The following is a 14,914-nucleotide window of genomic DNA, read 5'->3' as shown; positions in this document are numbered from 1 at the left end:
AAGATTTTTCATGGAGTCACCTTACATTTGCATTTTTTAAGATTTATCTATACTATTAATATTAAAAGTCATACCATTTTATAAATAACTTTTTAATAGCATTTTCCAATATAGTTTTAAAGTGAGCATGAATGTCATCAAGAACTCTCAATTGTTTATGATACAGTGTTTCAGCTTACAAAAATTGGCAGTCTTAGGTTTTGTTTTTTTTTTTTTTACTTTAATGTTATCTTCAAAATATAAAGAATTAAAGAAGGTAGTTATGCTCACCACTATACCACCAACACATAAAAAATAAAGGAAATGGGCAGTGTTTTTCATGGGCAGTTAAATTTCATTGTTAGGAATATATTTAGAAGCTGAACATTGTGGCATATTTCTTGCAGCCTAACACTTAGAAGGCTGAGGCTGAGTATTGCACTTTAAAGCCTGTTTGGACTATTTAGTGTGTTCCAAGCTAGCCCAAGCTACATAGCAAAACCTTGTCTACAGCTGTCCAAAAGGAAGAAAAAATTAAATATTTTCAAATTAAACTTTAAGTACCTGTTACAAAGAAAATAGGTGTTATCTAAACACCAGCATTTTGCAACCAACTAGTTCCTAAGACATAATCTGAAATAGAAATCCTAATGTCTACTATATTTCTTTCAAGAAAAAAAAGGAATTTGCTAATCAGATTAGTTGCATATAATTATGAAAATCTGAACTGGTACCATAATACAATTATGTAAAATAATCTCAATCTTTTAATGACATTCTTTTAGCTCTGATAAAAATGGTTTATGTGACCACATTAGCAAATACAAATGGTTCTTGTCTTTATTCTAGTACTATATGTGATTGAAAGTGACAAAGGTGTTTTGTTTTTTTTTTTTTTTAATTAATCATAGGTTATTTACTTTGTATCCCAGCCGTAGCCTCCTCCTTTATTCCCTCCCAATCCTACCCTCCCTCGCTCATCTCCTCCCTCCTCCTTTCCAAGTCCACTGATAGGGGAGAACCTCCTCTCCTTCCATCTGACCCTAGCTTATCTGGTCTCTTCAGGACTGGCTGCAATGTCCTCTTCTGTGGCCTAACAAGGCTGCTCCTCCCTCAGGGGTGGAGTGGGGGGATCGAAGAGCTAGCCATTGAGTTCATGTCAGAAATAGGCTCTGTTCCCCTGACTAGAGATACTTGGATACTGAGCTACCATGGGCTATATCTGAGCAGGGGTTCTAGGTTATATCTATCCATGGTCCTTGGTTGGAGAAACAGTCTCATGAAAGACCCCTGTGCCCAAAGGTGTTTTCTTACAGCCACTCTTCTGTTTAGATTTTCTAATGTCTTAGAGTATTTTGTCATTTTTGTATTCTAAATTAGATTTTATTCTTTTGCTGAATGCTTTCTTTGCCATACTTTTTCATATATGGCTGTGGATGTTTGTTCTCAGTTTTTGCCCTATTTCATATCTTTCCAATCCACACCTTAATTGGCTTTTTGCTTTCTAAAGATCAGAGTATTTCATTATTACTTTTTCTCTTCACTAACCAATGCTCATACATTTTGGTTATTGTTGTAAATTCTCTATTATTTTATTTCTGCTTCTCAAGTACTGATTGTATGTATGTTTTCTTGTCATCTCTGTTAATCTATTACAATCAAAACTATAAGGTTATAGATTGAACTGGAAAATAAGAACAGAAAACAATTACTTTCTTGAATATCTGTTGTATACTAGATTATTTATATCTTCTCCTTGTCCTTTTAACATATGTAGTTATATTTTATCCTTAAATACACTGAAGCCTAGAAAGGATTATTTTCTTCTAATTCACAGAAAAATAAGCAGCAAAGCCAAGTTTCAAATATAGATAAGTCCATATATTTATTTCTGTGTTCCACTAATATTTATTGAGCATATACTAGGTGTTACCTACTGTGCCATGTAATGCAGTAGATCTAAGACCTCTTCTCTTGAACACTAACTATGTAGTAACAATTTATGACTTCACATGTAGTGATGTTTTGACCATACTGGTTATTTTAAAGAGAGAAAAATAAACCCAAATAGCTTACAGTGTTATTTGGAAATAATGCATTAGTTACAGAGTAAGAAAGTTATATAAATGATTTATTTAAGCATGCCCTACTGTAAACACGTTATTGTGTCTTGACCTCTAAGAACCGGATGGTCTTCTCCTACCCTCCCACCAGCACACCATGATTCATACAATTATAATTTAAAAACAAACCTAGCAATGCAGAAGACTATCCAATCTTACTTAAGATCAAAATTTTCTCCTGCAGGACCTCATTAAAAAAAAAGTAATAGTATAATATGACCATGGCTGATATATTCTCTCAGATAAATAGAAATTTCATTGGGAGATTTGTTTATGTCTGATGGTGGAACACAAAAGCAATTCCTAATAAAATAATACTCTGGAAACTGAAGTGAGCCATTTCAGGTAGAATCCAGTGTTCTAGCAAAATCCATGATATATTTTAGAGAATCTAGAAAAATTAGTGAACTTTTACCTCTTCTCATTATTTGTTAACCCTGGGTCAAAGCTTACACACTAAGCTTTAATTCATGACTGGATCATCACAACTTCCAAATACTACCAAACATCGTGGATAACTAATAAGTAGTCTTTCTTAAGTGGATAAGTATTGTACTTTGGTGTCTTAAATTTAGATTAAATGTGCCCTGGCTATCTGTTGGTTTTCTCTACTTGATCTTAAAATGTGCTTGGGGAACATAATCTTATGTGTATCTCCTCATTAATTTTTCTCTTGCTAGAAAAAAAATACTGGAGATTGAATACTTTAAAAGAAAAAGACGTTTATTTACTTCATAGTTTTGGAAACTGAGTGTCCAAAATAGAGAGATTCCATATGCTGGCCTCTATAGCAAGGACACCCTAAATGCATCACAACAAAGCTGAGAGGCAGAAAGGGAAATGGTTAAATATAGAGGAGATCATATGGCAAGAAAAAAAGCCAGATAGATTCAAAGGTCAGGCTCACTCTTTATTAACTTGTTTCCTTTGGAACTGACTCCAGGACACCAGTCTTAAAATTTTTAGTGACACTGCCTTACCTGTGTACCAACTTTCAACATTGCCACACAGAGGTCCAAGCTAGTAACATGTGAATCTTTGGGAGATAAACTGTATTCAAACTCATTAAATGTTAAACACTGCTTATATAATGACTTTTTAAAACTTACATGTTTATTTATTACAGTTTATTCACTTAGTATACCCTTGTCTCCTTCTAGTGCCACCTACCCTCTCTCTTTTCCTCTTATATTCTTTCCTTTGTCCCCTGATAGGGGAGGATCTTCTCCCCTTCTATCTGACCCTAGCTTATCAGGTCTCACCAAGGCTGACTGCATCATCTTTCTCTGTGGCCTGGCAAGGCTGCTCCCCCCAGTGGGAGGTGATCAAAGAGCAGGTCACTGAGTTCATGTCAGAGACAACCCTTATACCCCCTACTAAGGAGCCCACTTGGAAACTGAGCAGCCGGTGGGCTACATCTGAGCAGGGAGAGGGTCTAGGTCCTCTAGGTGCATGGTCCTTAGTTGGAGTATTGGTTTCTGCAGGAGCCCCTGGGCCCAGGTATTTTGGCTCTGTTGTTCTCCTTGTAGACTTCCTATCCCCTTATATGACGACTTTTAAGAGTATGTAATGAAGTGTTAATTCTGAAAAAAAAAAAAAAAAAAAATTTGTGTTATGCTAACTTTTTTGTATTATGCTAACTTCCCTTTGCTTGACTTTTTTAGGACTTTAGATTTTTTTAGCTTCCTGAGAAGTTTTAAGCTTTAACACAGTAGCTTATAACAGAAATAATGTCTCATATCATGAGTCCTTAAACTTATATTGATTAGGTTGGTTTCAGATGATGAAGAATGAAGTTGACAGCTCATCATTTTTTTGCAGCTTTGAACTTAAATACTAGCAACTCATATAAAGACTGTGAAGTTAAGATATTTTGTCTACTGTCTTTGGTGTCCCCTGATTAAAGCACAGTTTAAGAAGCAATTGCTTTGGTTACACTGTACTATGTGCAGTGAACTAGGAGATTTATTGGTTCTGGGAATCCTGTGTTTTATAAGCATATTAGGAACAAATTAACCATATACATATATATCTTAGAAATTGCACTGTCGGTTAGTATCTGATACATACTTGATTTACTTTAACTGTTTTGTCAAGTATTTGCTCAGAGGAAATAATTAGCCATATATGCGATTTTACTTAGAGCTGTCACTCACTTCTGCTGAACCACTACAGTCATGACCTGTCTCTGCATTATGTCATTACTTATATTTTGCTTGCTTTCCTCATGTTGGAATACTTTGCTTTGCAAGTTTTACTTCTTAGTCGCTTCCAGGTATTGTAACTTCTTTCATTTATGAAAACAGATTGCTACAAATGTAATTACGTCATGTGTTTTGTTCCTAATTTCAGCCTAATTTTTTTTTACCATTAAATACAATATGCAATCATACCTCATATTCTATAATTTCAGTGTATGGCCCTTCACAAATACCAGTGTCTTACAAAATAAATGTTTGAGGCAACCCTGTGCAGAGCAAGAATATTAATGCCATTTTTTCCAGTGTGTGCTCATCTCATATCTCTGTTGCATATGGTAATTCTCCCGATAGTCTAAACTTATTCATTATTTTTAAATGTCTGTTGATCAGTGAACAGCCAACAAGAGCCTCCATTTGGAATGCAGTTATGACTGCTTGAAAGTTCAGGTGATCAAGATACTTTTGCAACACTGTACTTCATTATTGTAACTTTTTTAGATATAATGATATGATATATATATCATGATATGGTATGATTAATACACCATACAACATGACCATAACTTCTAAATGCATTCAGAAACCAAAAAAGTTCATGTAATATGCTTTATTGATTTATTTGCTTAACAGTGGTGGTCTGAAACCAAATTGGAATATCTCCACGGTATGCTTATATTCTGACTTTTAGAAAATATAGTTTTCCTGTTTTCTTCACTAATTTAATCCTGGTTTAACTACCCTTCATCTTAAGAATGTCATGTCATGAACTCTTAGTATAGTAACTCCTATCACTTTATTGTTTTTAAAAAAATATCCAATGGCTAATTTGTATTGAAAATAGAAAATATTATAAAATCATAGAACTAGAAGGAATTACATCTAGGAGTTAGATGTAATTTTATTTAAAGAATAGGCAGGCTGTGGGTGTAGCATAGTACTCCAGGTCACACTGGAGCTCTTCCCAGTATGCACACGGCCCTGGGTTCCACCCTCGACACCACAAAACAAACAACAAAAACTCTAAGAGCCGCAGGAAATACTGCCCAGTTTCTTACACGTCTGAAATCTTTTAAACTGTCATAGCAATCTTAAGCTTCCTGTTCTGGAATTCAGGTTATCTGAGAAGAATCTTTTTATCAGATACTTTGAAACTGATCAAAAGAATAAGATGGGACTTGTAACATTCTCTGGATTATCCTAATCAATAGCTTGGGTTCAGTGATCCTAAAAAACTGAGCTGACTGACTTCAAAAATCTAAATGCTTGAGGAACTACAAAATGTGGTTTATCTTGAAGTGAAACTTACTACTCTGCCTTTCTTTTTTGGCTATTTCACTCAGTCTGCTATTTAATCTTTAATTACAGGCCACAAAAGAAGTAATAGAACGGGAAGCACCAGGGATGGCCCTGGCAATGCTGATGGGATCACTTAATGTTACACCTCTGGGCATGCTCTCTAGGTAAGAAAGCCACCAACCAATTGCAAAGAAAGTGAACTCCTTACTGTAAACCAGTACCCCAGAACAGTAAATCTAAGACAGGTTACTTACAAGAATTAACCTCATCCCTTTTTGTCCAGAGTTAAGAGTCTTAACTGTCCTCTGTAGCTGCATCTCGACCAGCCTCCCTTTGTTTCTTTTTGGCTTTGTTTTTATTTATGTTAAACTTTAGAGACTGTTTTATCACTGCCGAAAGTCATAGTTCTAATGAATAAGAGTTGCATTCATCAAAATGTAAAGTTATTCTTTTTGTGATTGTTCATAATCACCAATTGATATTTATTAATTTTAGCTAGATGCTAGTTCATATAATGAACTACTAAAATTAATTAAAATTACTTATTCTCATATGTTAGGAACTTGGATTTGAATTTATAAATCCGCATATTCATGTGAAGTCATAAAGGGTTCAATTCATGTTGACAGTTTCTGAGTAATTTAGTATATTTAAATTGTTCTATTAGATTGGTATATTATTATATTAAATAATAGCATAGATGGTGGCATCTATAGTTGATCTGGTGGTTTCTTAGTATTTTAGCAAATCTTAGATTATAGTCCTATAAATGAGCCTAGTATATATCATTTAATATAAAACTTAATTTAGTCAGATTTCTCTTAATTACCTTTCAGTAACAGACATTTAATCTCATAGTAGCCAAAAACATATAACTTTTTAATCAACAGCCACTTATATTTCTGTGTGAAATATGACTATAAAAGCTAAGGTATCTATTTAATTATATAAATGTCATTCAAAACAGGTTTCCTATTACTGGAATTAAATTTATATTTCATTAGTGGCAGTCATTGGAAGTATAGCTATGAAAGAATCATCAGATCTATTCTCTTTATTGTCATGTGTATCTACAGTATTATAATGTTTAAATTAATAAATGTAAATGAAATTTAAATGATATTATATATGTGTATATATAATTAGTTTTTTGAGAATTCCATACATGCTTTGATCATATTCTTCCCTCCACCAACTCTTCCCATATCCATCCCCCTTCACTTCCTACCCAACACTGTGTCCTTTTTTTTTTCACGCTCATCAAGGCCAATGTAAACTGTACAAATATTTTTACGTGTGTGGCCTACCACTGGAACATAGTAGACTTATCAGGGGCTACATACATGATTGAAAGGCGAATATTCTCTCAACAGCTAAGACTTGCTAATACTTCTTGAGCTTGGGGTGGGATTTCATACCCAACTCCCCTCTCCACACTTAGATTTGGTTTGGCTTGGATTTGCACAGGTCTTATGCTATCCTAACACCGTGTGTTCATATGTTCAGATGTCCTGCTATGTACAGAAAACACTCTTTTCTTGTAATAATCCAATGCCTCTGGCCTGTACATTGTCTTCATTCTGTCTTTGTCAATGATCTTTGAGGAGGCTGAACATCTGTCTCTTTTACTCTGTTTGTTGGCCATTGTGAGTCTCTATGTTGATTATCATCTACTGCAAATAGACATTCTCTGATGTAGTTTGAGAGATACCTTAATCTAAGATTACAATATCATTGGTTTAATATAATGTTTACATAAAAATTATACAAGTAGTTTCTTTCCTAGTGTCTATTATCTAGCTAGATATAGATTCTTGGCCCAATAATAGTAGCAAATATGGGTTTCATCTTGGGGATCAGACCTAAAATCTGACTAGCAGGTGATTAGTTAATCCAGTGACATTCATGACACCATTGTACAACTGGACAGTGTCTTGTCAAGCCAGGCATTATTTCAGCTCATATGGCACATAGTTCAAGAAGACTGATGGTTACTTTTCACCTCCAATAGCTTGTACAGCACCATCTATCACTATGATAGCTATAGTAAGATTGAAGCTTCCAGTTTTGTGCCAGCTTGATGTTATCATGTTCTGTGAGTTGCGCATGTGTTATCTTCAGCAGCAGGATGTTATTAAGTTTTGCAGGTAAACTTGAACATTGGCAATGGTCCATGATGCTTGGGAATCTTGGGAAACTTAGTGGCCAACAACTCCAAAAGAAAGTAACCCATTCCTGGGATTTGAAGTTTTATCAGTAGTCTCTCATATAGTAGGCACCCCAGTTCCCCATTAAAGCATAGTAGGTATCCATAGTTTTGAAAAACTGTTTCATGTTATTTATTTTTGTTTCCCTCATCTACCCGGCTCTCCTTTCTTCTGCCCCAACTTCTTCTTTCCTATTTCCTAATTTTCTTTTAATCTTTTATACCAGTGCATTCTGTCTCCACACCATTGAATGCCCTTCACATGGGCCCTTACTAATTATGGATATTCCAGATGAAGCATACATGTGTATAGAGAACATCCACAAATGAGAGAAAAACATGTGACATTTGCCTTTCTGGTTCTGAATTTCCACATACAGAATTGTTTCCAGCCCCATCTATTTGCCTTCAAATTTCATCTTTCTTAATAACTGAGTAATATTTCATCATGTAAATGTACTGTTTTTCTTTATTCATTCATTAGTTAATGGACACCTAGCCTGTTTCCATTTCCTATTTATTCTGAATAGAACCACAATAAACATAGATGAGCAGGTATCTCTGGTAGAATACAGAGTTCAACAGGAACTCAATGGCAGGCTCTTTGACCTCCCCACCTCCCAAGGGAGGAGCAGTCCTGTTAGGCCACAGAGGAGGACTTTGCAGCCAGTCCTGAAGATACCTTACAAAACAGAGTCATATGAAAGGGGAGGAGGTCCTCCCCTATCAGTGGACTTGAAAAGGGTCAGGGAGGAGATGAGGAAGGGAGGGTGGGATTGGGGAGGGAATGAGGGAGTGGGATACAGCTGGGATACAGAGTTAACAAAATGTAACTAATAAAAAAAATAAAGCTAAAAAAAAAAAAAGAATACAGAGCTCTTTGGGTATAACCCCCAAGATTTTTATGGTAAAATTATATGGTTAAAATTATATGAATAATAAATTATATGGCAGAACTAATTTTAGGAAACTCTGTTCTGATTTTCATTATGGCTACACCAAATTTCACTAGCAAGGCTGCTCCACCCTCAGGGGTGGATGGTGGGTGGGGAGGGAGTCAAAGAGATAAAGCAGTGGATAAGTGTTTCCTTTTAGCACCAGTATTTGCTGTCTTTGATTTTTGGACCCTAACCATTCTTGCTGAGATAAGATAATGTCTCTAAGTGGTTTTTAAAAGTCCATACTGTTTTCTTATTTTCAAAGTACTTATTGATATTACATACACTAATGTAAACTAGCTAATTTAATGAAACTAGATAAGGGTCATACTGATTAATTTTTCCCATTTGAATTATTTAGTTAATATTATTTTTTGGGTAATATAAAAGAACTTGTTAGATACACATGAAATAACTTCAAGAAAAAAATTGAACTGTCTCTGGTTAAATATTTTATAATAATAGACTAATTCAGTAAGTATTACAATACAGATATTTTTTTCAGGCACCGCATTAGTCATTAAGCATTTTTTGCAAAGTAAAATATGATCTCCATCATTAAAAATCACATAGTACCAGTTTACATTCCCACCAGCAGTGGAGGAGGGTTCCCCTTTCTCCACAACCTCTACAGCATGTGTTGTCACTTGAGGGTTTCATCTTGGCCATTCTGATGGGTGTAAGGTGAAATATCAGGGTCGTTTTGATTTGCATTTCCCTAATGGCTAATGAGGATGAGCATTTCTTTAAGTGTTTCTCTGCCATTCGATATTCCTCTGTCGAGAATTCTTTGTTTAGCTCTGTTCCCCATTTTTTAATTGGATTACTTGGTTTGTTGCTTTTCTACTTCTTTAGTTCTTTATATATACTGGATATTAGCCCTCTGTCAGATAAAGGGTTGGTGAAGATTCTTTCCCAATCTGTAGGCTGTCTTTTTGTTTTGATGACAGTGTCTTTTGCTTTACAGAAGCTTTTCAGTTTCATGAGGTCCCATTTATTGATTGTTGCTCTTAGAGCCTGTGCTGTTGGTGTTCTGTTCAGGAAGTTGTCTCCTGTGTCAGTGAGTTCTAGGAAGTCAATCTGGCGCTTTCTCAGACAACTAGGAGTAGTGTTACCTCAAGACCCAGCTATACCACTCCTAGGTATATACCCAAAATTTGCTCAAGTACACAACAAGGACATTTGTTCAACCATGTTTGTAGCAGCTTTATTTGTAATAGCCAGAACTTGGAAACAACCCAGATGTCCATCAACGGAGGAATGGATACAGAAATTGTGGTATTTTTACACAATGGAATACTACTCAGCAATCAAAAAGGAGGAAATCATGAAATTTGCAGGCAAGTGGTGGGATCTAGAAAAGATTATTCTGAGTGAAGTATCCCAGAAGGAGAAAGACAAACATGGTATATACTCAATTATATAGACCTACAAGATATGATAAACATAATGAAATCTACACACCTAAAGAAGATAATAAAGAAAGTGGACACAGGCGAAGACGATCAATCCTCATTTAGAAAGACAAATGGGATGTGCATTGAACGTATGACAGGAGTCTACCACAAAAGGCTTCCGAAAGACTCTACCTAGCAGTGTTTCAAAGCAGACACTAAGACTCATAACCAAACCTCGGCAGAGTGCAGGGAATCATATGAAAGAAGGGGAGTTAGTATGATATGGAAAGGATGGGAGCTCTACAAGGACCAAATATATCCGGGCACAGGGTCTTTTCTGAGACTGACACTCAACCAAGGACCATCTATGGATATAACCTAGAACTTCTGCTCAGATGTGGCCTGTGGTAGCTCAGTAACCAAGTAGTTTTCCAAAGTAAGGGGAACAAGGACTATTTCTAACAGGATCTCAAGGGCAGGCTCTTTGACACCCCCTGCCAGGGGAGGAGCAGTCCTGTTAGGCCACAGAGGAGGACTTTGCAGCCAGCCCTGAAGATACCTGATAAAACAGGGTCAAATGAAAGAGGAGGAGGTCCTCCCCTATCAGTGGACTTGGAAAGGGGCAGGAAGGAGACCAGGGAGGGAGTGTGGGGTTGGGGAGGGAATGCAGGAGCTGGATACAGCTGGGACACAGAGTTAACAAAATGTAACTAAAAAGAAAAATAAAATAAAAAAGAAAAAAAAAATTACATAGTATAGCCAGAAAACTTATTCTTTGCACCTTGTAACTAAACTAAAAATTGCTTACTTTATCTACTATTAAAAGATCACTTTTTTTCTTATTGAAACATTTCTCAGAATTAATTTATCCTCTCCTACCTATCACCATAATTTCTGAGCATTGGTTTGAGTGAATGAAAAGTTACTGGCTAAAAAGAGCTGTTTCTAAATACTTTGGCATAACTTCATCATCTTGATCCTGAAGGCTTTGAATATTAGCAGTAAATTTATTGTGGTAGAACCTTACTCAGGCCTTCCTTTCTCTTCATAGTTCATTTAAGTCCAATTTTATATAAATATTAAATGGATATACTAGCCTCCGTTAGATATGGAATAAGGAAACTGGGATTATTTTGCTGAGTGATTTTGGGAGTTAGGGGTAGGTGTTTGTTTGTTTGGGTTTCTTTTGTTGTTGTTTTCTTTGTGTTTATCTTTTTTTTTCCCATGCCTTCCAAAAAATGTTTCTGTAACCTTGAAAGATCAATTTTTTTCTGAGACTGATTCTCCAACCAAGGACCATGCATGGATAAAACACAGAACCCCTGCTTCGATGTAGCCCATGGCAACTCATTATCCAAGTGGGTTCCCTAGTAAGGGGAACAGGGAATGTCTCTGACATGAACTCTGCAGCTAGCTCTTTGACTCCCTCCCCACCCACCACCCGTCCCTGAGGGAGGAGCAGCCTTGCTAGGTCACAGAGGAAGACAATGCAGCCAGCCCTGATGAGACCTGATAAAGTAGGGTCAGATGGAAGGGGAGGAGGACCTCCCCTATCAGTGGACTTAGAAATGGTCAGGGAAGATGGGTGGGGACTAGGAGGGAAGGAGGAGGGGGCTACAGCTGGGATATAAAGTAAATAAACTGTAATTTATATAAAAAACAAAAATTTGGGAAAAAATAATTACAGGAAAAAAGAAAACAAAAAAAAATTACCGTTCTTGACCCCATCAATCTAACATCCCTTACTTTCTTTTTTGTATGTTCTACAGCCATTTCTCATGTGGTTACTATGGTAATTCTTTTAGTATCATAAAGAAATAGCTATAATTTGTTTACATCTTACTTTCAGTAGCCTGCAGAGACTCTTCCCAGTCTTTTTCAGTGAGGGTATTCATAAATTATATTCTTATTTATTACATCCCTCTAATGAGATTAATGTATCACACATATCTAAGCAGTTGTATATCCTTGTCCTTGCCCTCCTTAGGTAAGTTGTTTTATTTTTTTTTTTTTATTTTTTTATTTTTATTTTATTTTTCTTTTTAGTTACATTTTGTTAACTCTGTGTCCCAGCTGTATCCCGCTCCCTCATTCCCTCCCCAACCCCACACTCCCTCCCTGGTCTAGCTTTCTTCTTCAAATTTTGTTCAGCTTTGATATTTAGTGTGTTAGTTGAGGTGGGTGGGGTGAACCTAGATGACTGGTTCAGAATGGCTTACAGTGAATCTCCAATAACTTAAGTTACACTTTCTATTTTCCTAGCCTGACAATAGCTCTCACTGTGGGTTCTGTTTGTGAGTCTTTGCTCTAGTATGCAATGACATCAGTGAAAGTTTGAAGTTCTGTATGTCCTTTCTTTTTCAAGAATGAAACTATTTCTTTCTATTCCTTAAAAAATGATTTCTCATTAATGTATGTGTATACAGCGACCCATATTTACGGCACGTGTGTGAATATCAGGACAACTTTAGGATTGGCTCTTTCCTTCCACTTGGATTTTGGGATTAAGCTTAGGTAAGGCTCCGTGGCAATTGCTTTATTTTGTGAGCCATCTGATGGGTTGAAACAAAAAACAAAAAAGCATTAGGACAAATCATTCTTGAATGTCTATACACAGTGACTGCTATACTATTGTGCTTTACTATTGCTAATAAAGGTTAGAAAAAGGTATTTGAACTTTTAAAATGTATGCATCTAGAAAAGATACATGCTATTATATGCTAAAACTAGTTTTGTAACTTGTCCAAGGTTAAGAATGTAAGGTCAAGCATCAGTATTAAGACTATAGTATTAGTTCTATCGGCCAAGAAGGAAGAAGTTAACTCCAGCTTTTCCTATTGAACATGGGCATATTAGAAAGGGTTTCTACACTCCATGTAACAAGTAAGTATAAATAATATCAAGCATCTCTAAGACTGAAGAACATTTTGTTCATTCCACCACAGCAGCAAAGGTGTGTATAATCAATACTCAAAGAGATTAGTTGTTAAAACTAATAAAGTATATCTAGAGATTTAAACTGGTTTGCTGGTGTTTAATTTCTTGAGTTGTTCATATATTTTGGAATTAGCCCTCTGTTGGATGTAGGGTTGGTAAAAATCTTTTCCCATTCTCTAGGCTGCTGTTTTGTTGTCTTGACAGTGCTCTTTGCCTTGCAGAAGCTTTTTAGTATCATGAGGTCCCATTCATTAATTGTTGATCTTAGTGCCTGAGCTATTGGTGTTCTCTTCCGTAAGTTGTCTCCTGTACCATTGCATTCAAGGATATTCCCCACTTTCTCTTCTATTAGATTTAGTATCTTGTTTTATGCAAGGTACTAAATATGGCTCCATTCACATTCTTTTACATGCAGACATCTAGTTAGACCAGTACCGTTTGTTGAAGAAGCTTTCTTTTCCCCATTATACGGTTTTGGCTTCTTTGTCAAAAATCAGAAGTCTAGATGTATGGGTTTCTGGGTCTTTTATTTGATTCCATTGATGAACCTGTCATGCCAATACCATGTGATCTGTAGTACAGCTTGAAATCAGGAATGATAATAATTGCAGAAGTTCTTTTATTGTGCTAAATTGTTGTAGCTATCCTGTTTGTTTGTTTGTTTGTTTTTAATTTTTCTATATGAAGTAGAAGATTGCTCTTTCAAGGTTTGTAAAGAATTATGTTGGAGATTTAATGGGAACTGCATTGAATCTATAGATTGGTTTTGGTAAGATAGCCATTTTACTATGTTAATCCTACTGATACATGAGCGTAAGAGATCTTTCCATCTTCTCATATATTCCTCAATTTCTTTCTTCATAGACTTGAAGCTCTTGCCATATAGGTCTTTCACTTGCTTGGTTAGAGTTACACCAAGGTATTTATATTATTTAATATTATTTGTGGCTATTGTGAGGGATGTTGTTTCCTTAATTTATTACTCAGCTCATTTATCATTTGTATACAGAAAATCTACTGATTTTTTTAAGTTAATTTTGTATCCAGCTACTTTGCTAAAGGTATTTATCAGCAGTTAGAGTTCTCTTGTAAAATTTGGGATCACTTAGGTATCCTATCATATCATCTGCAAATAGCAGTACTTTGAACTATTTCTTTCCACTTTGAATCCATTTATCTTTTTAGTTGTCTTATTGCTCTAGCTAGGACTTCCAGTACTAGATTGAATAGATACAGAGAAGAGTGACAGCCTTGTCTTGTCTCTGATTTTAATAGAATTGCTTTCAGTTTCTCTCCATTTAATTTGATGTTGGCTATTGGCTTTCTTCAGTAAAGATAAGATGAAGAAATATGTCCAGAAGGACAGCTAAAAAAAAACTTTTGCCAGCTTTTCTGTAAATTATAACTCTTAAAAAATGGCAACTGACCAATGCCTAACAACAAATCAGTTGTTGTTTAAGCACTTTTACAGGTTAAGTCATTTGGTTTTGCTAACACCTTTACTATATAAATGAAGAAGCTAGTAAGTATCATCTGTAGCATACTCTGAACATTACTTGATGCCATATAACAAATCATTTGTACAAAATAACACACAAGTAACTGATATTTAAAATAGCAATTGAAAGAGATATGACTGATAAGTTATTTTCTATTACTCTCTATGGAGAAAACAGCAAGATAAAGCCCTTGAACATCAGTTAGAACAGAGGTGAAACACTAATTCATGAGTGTCTATAGCAATAAACCTTCCTATTCATTCATTCATTCACTTATTTATTTATTTAAGATTTTTTTTTTTTTTTTTTTTTTTTTTTTTTTTTTTTTTTTTTTTTTT

At 35.4% G+C, this 14,914-nt stretch overlaps 1 protein-coding gene across 9 annotated transcripts in view; it reads left to right on the top strand.

Annotated features, from left to right (window-relative positions):
- Gphn (gephyrin) overlaps positions 1-14,914 on the top strand; it is a 437,068-nt gene that overhangs the window by 203,602 nt on the left and 218,552 nt on the right. For all 9 annotated transcript variants that reach the window (XM_055595378.1, XM_055595377.1, XM_055595376.1 and 6 more), the window contains one exon: positions 5,669-5,763. In XM_055595378.1, the coding sequence (XP_055451353.1) occupies positions 5,669-5,763 (95 nt within the window). The remainder of the gene's footprint in view (positions 1-5,668; positions 5,764-14,914) is intronic.

This window comes from Psammomys obesus, unplaced genomic scaffold (genome assembly GCF_907164565.1).
Source record: "Psammomys obesus unplaced genomic scaffold, mPsaObe1.curated_primary_1811, whole genome shotgun sequence".
In the NCBI taxonomy this organism is placed as follows: domain Eukaryota; kingdom Metazoa; phylum Chordata; class Mammalia; order Rodentia; family Muridae; genus Psammomys; species Psammomys obesus.
Note: the sequence above shows the minus strand (reverse complement) of the source record. Positions and strands in the feature narration are given on the sequence as shown.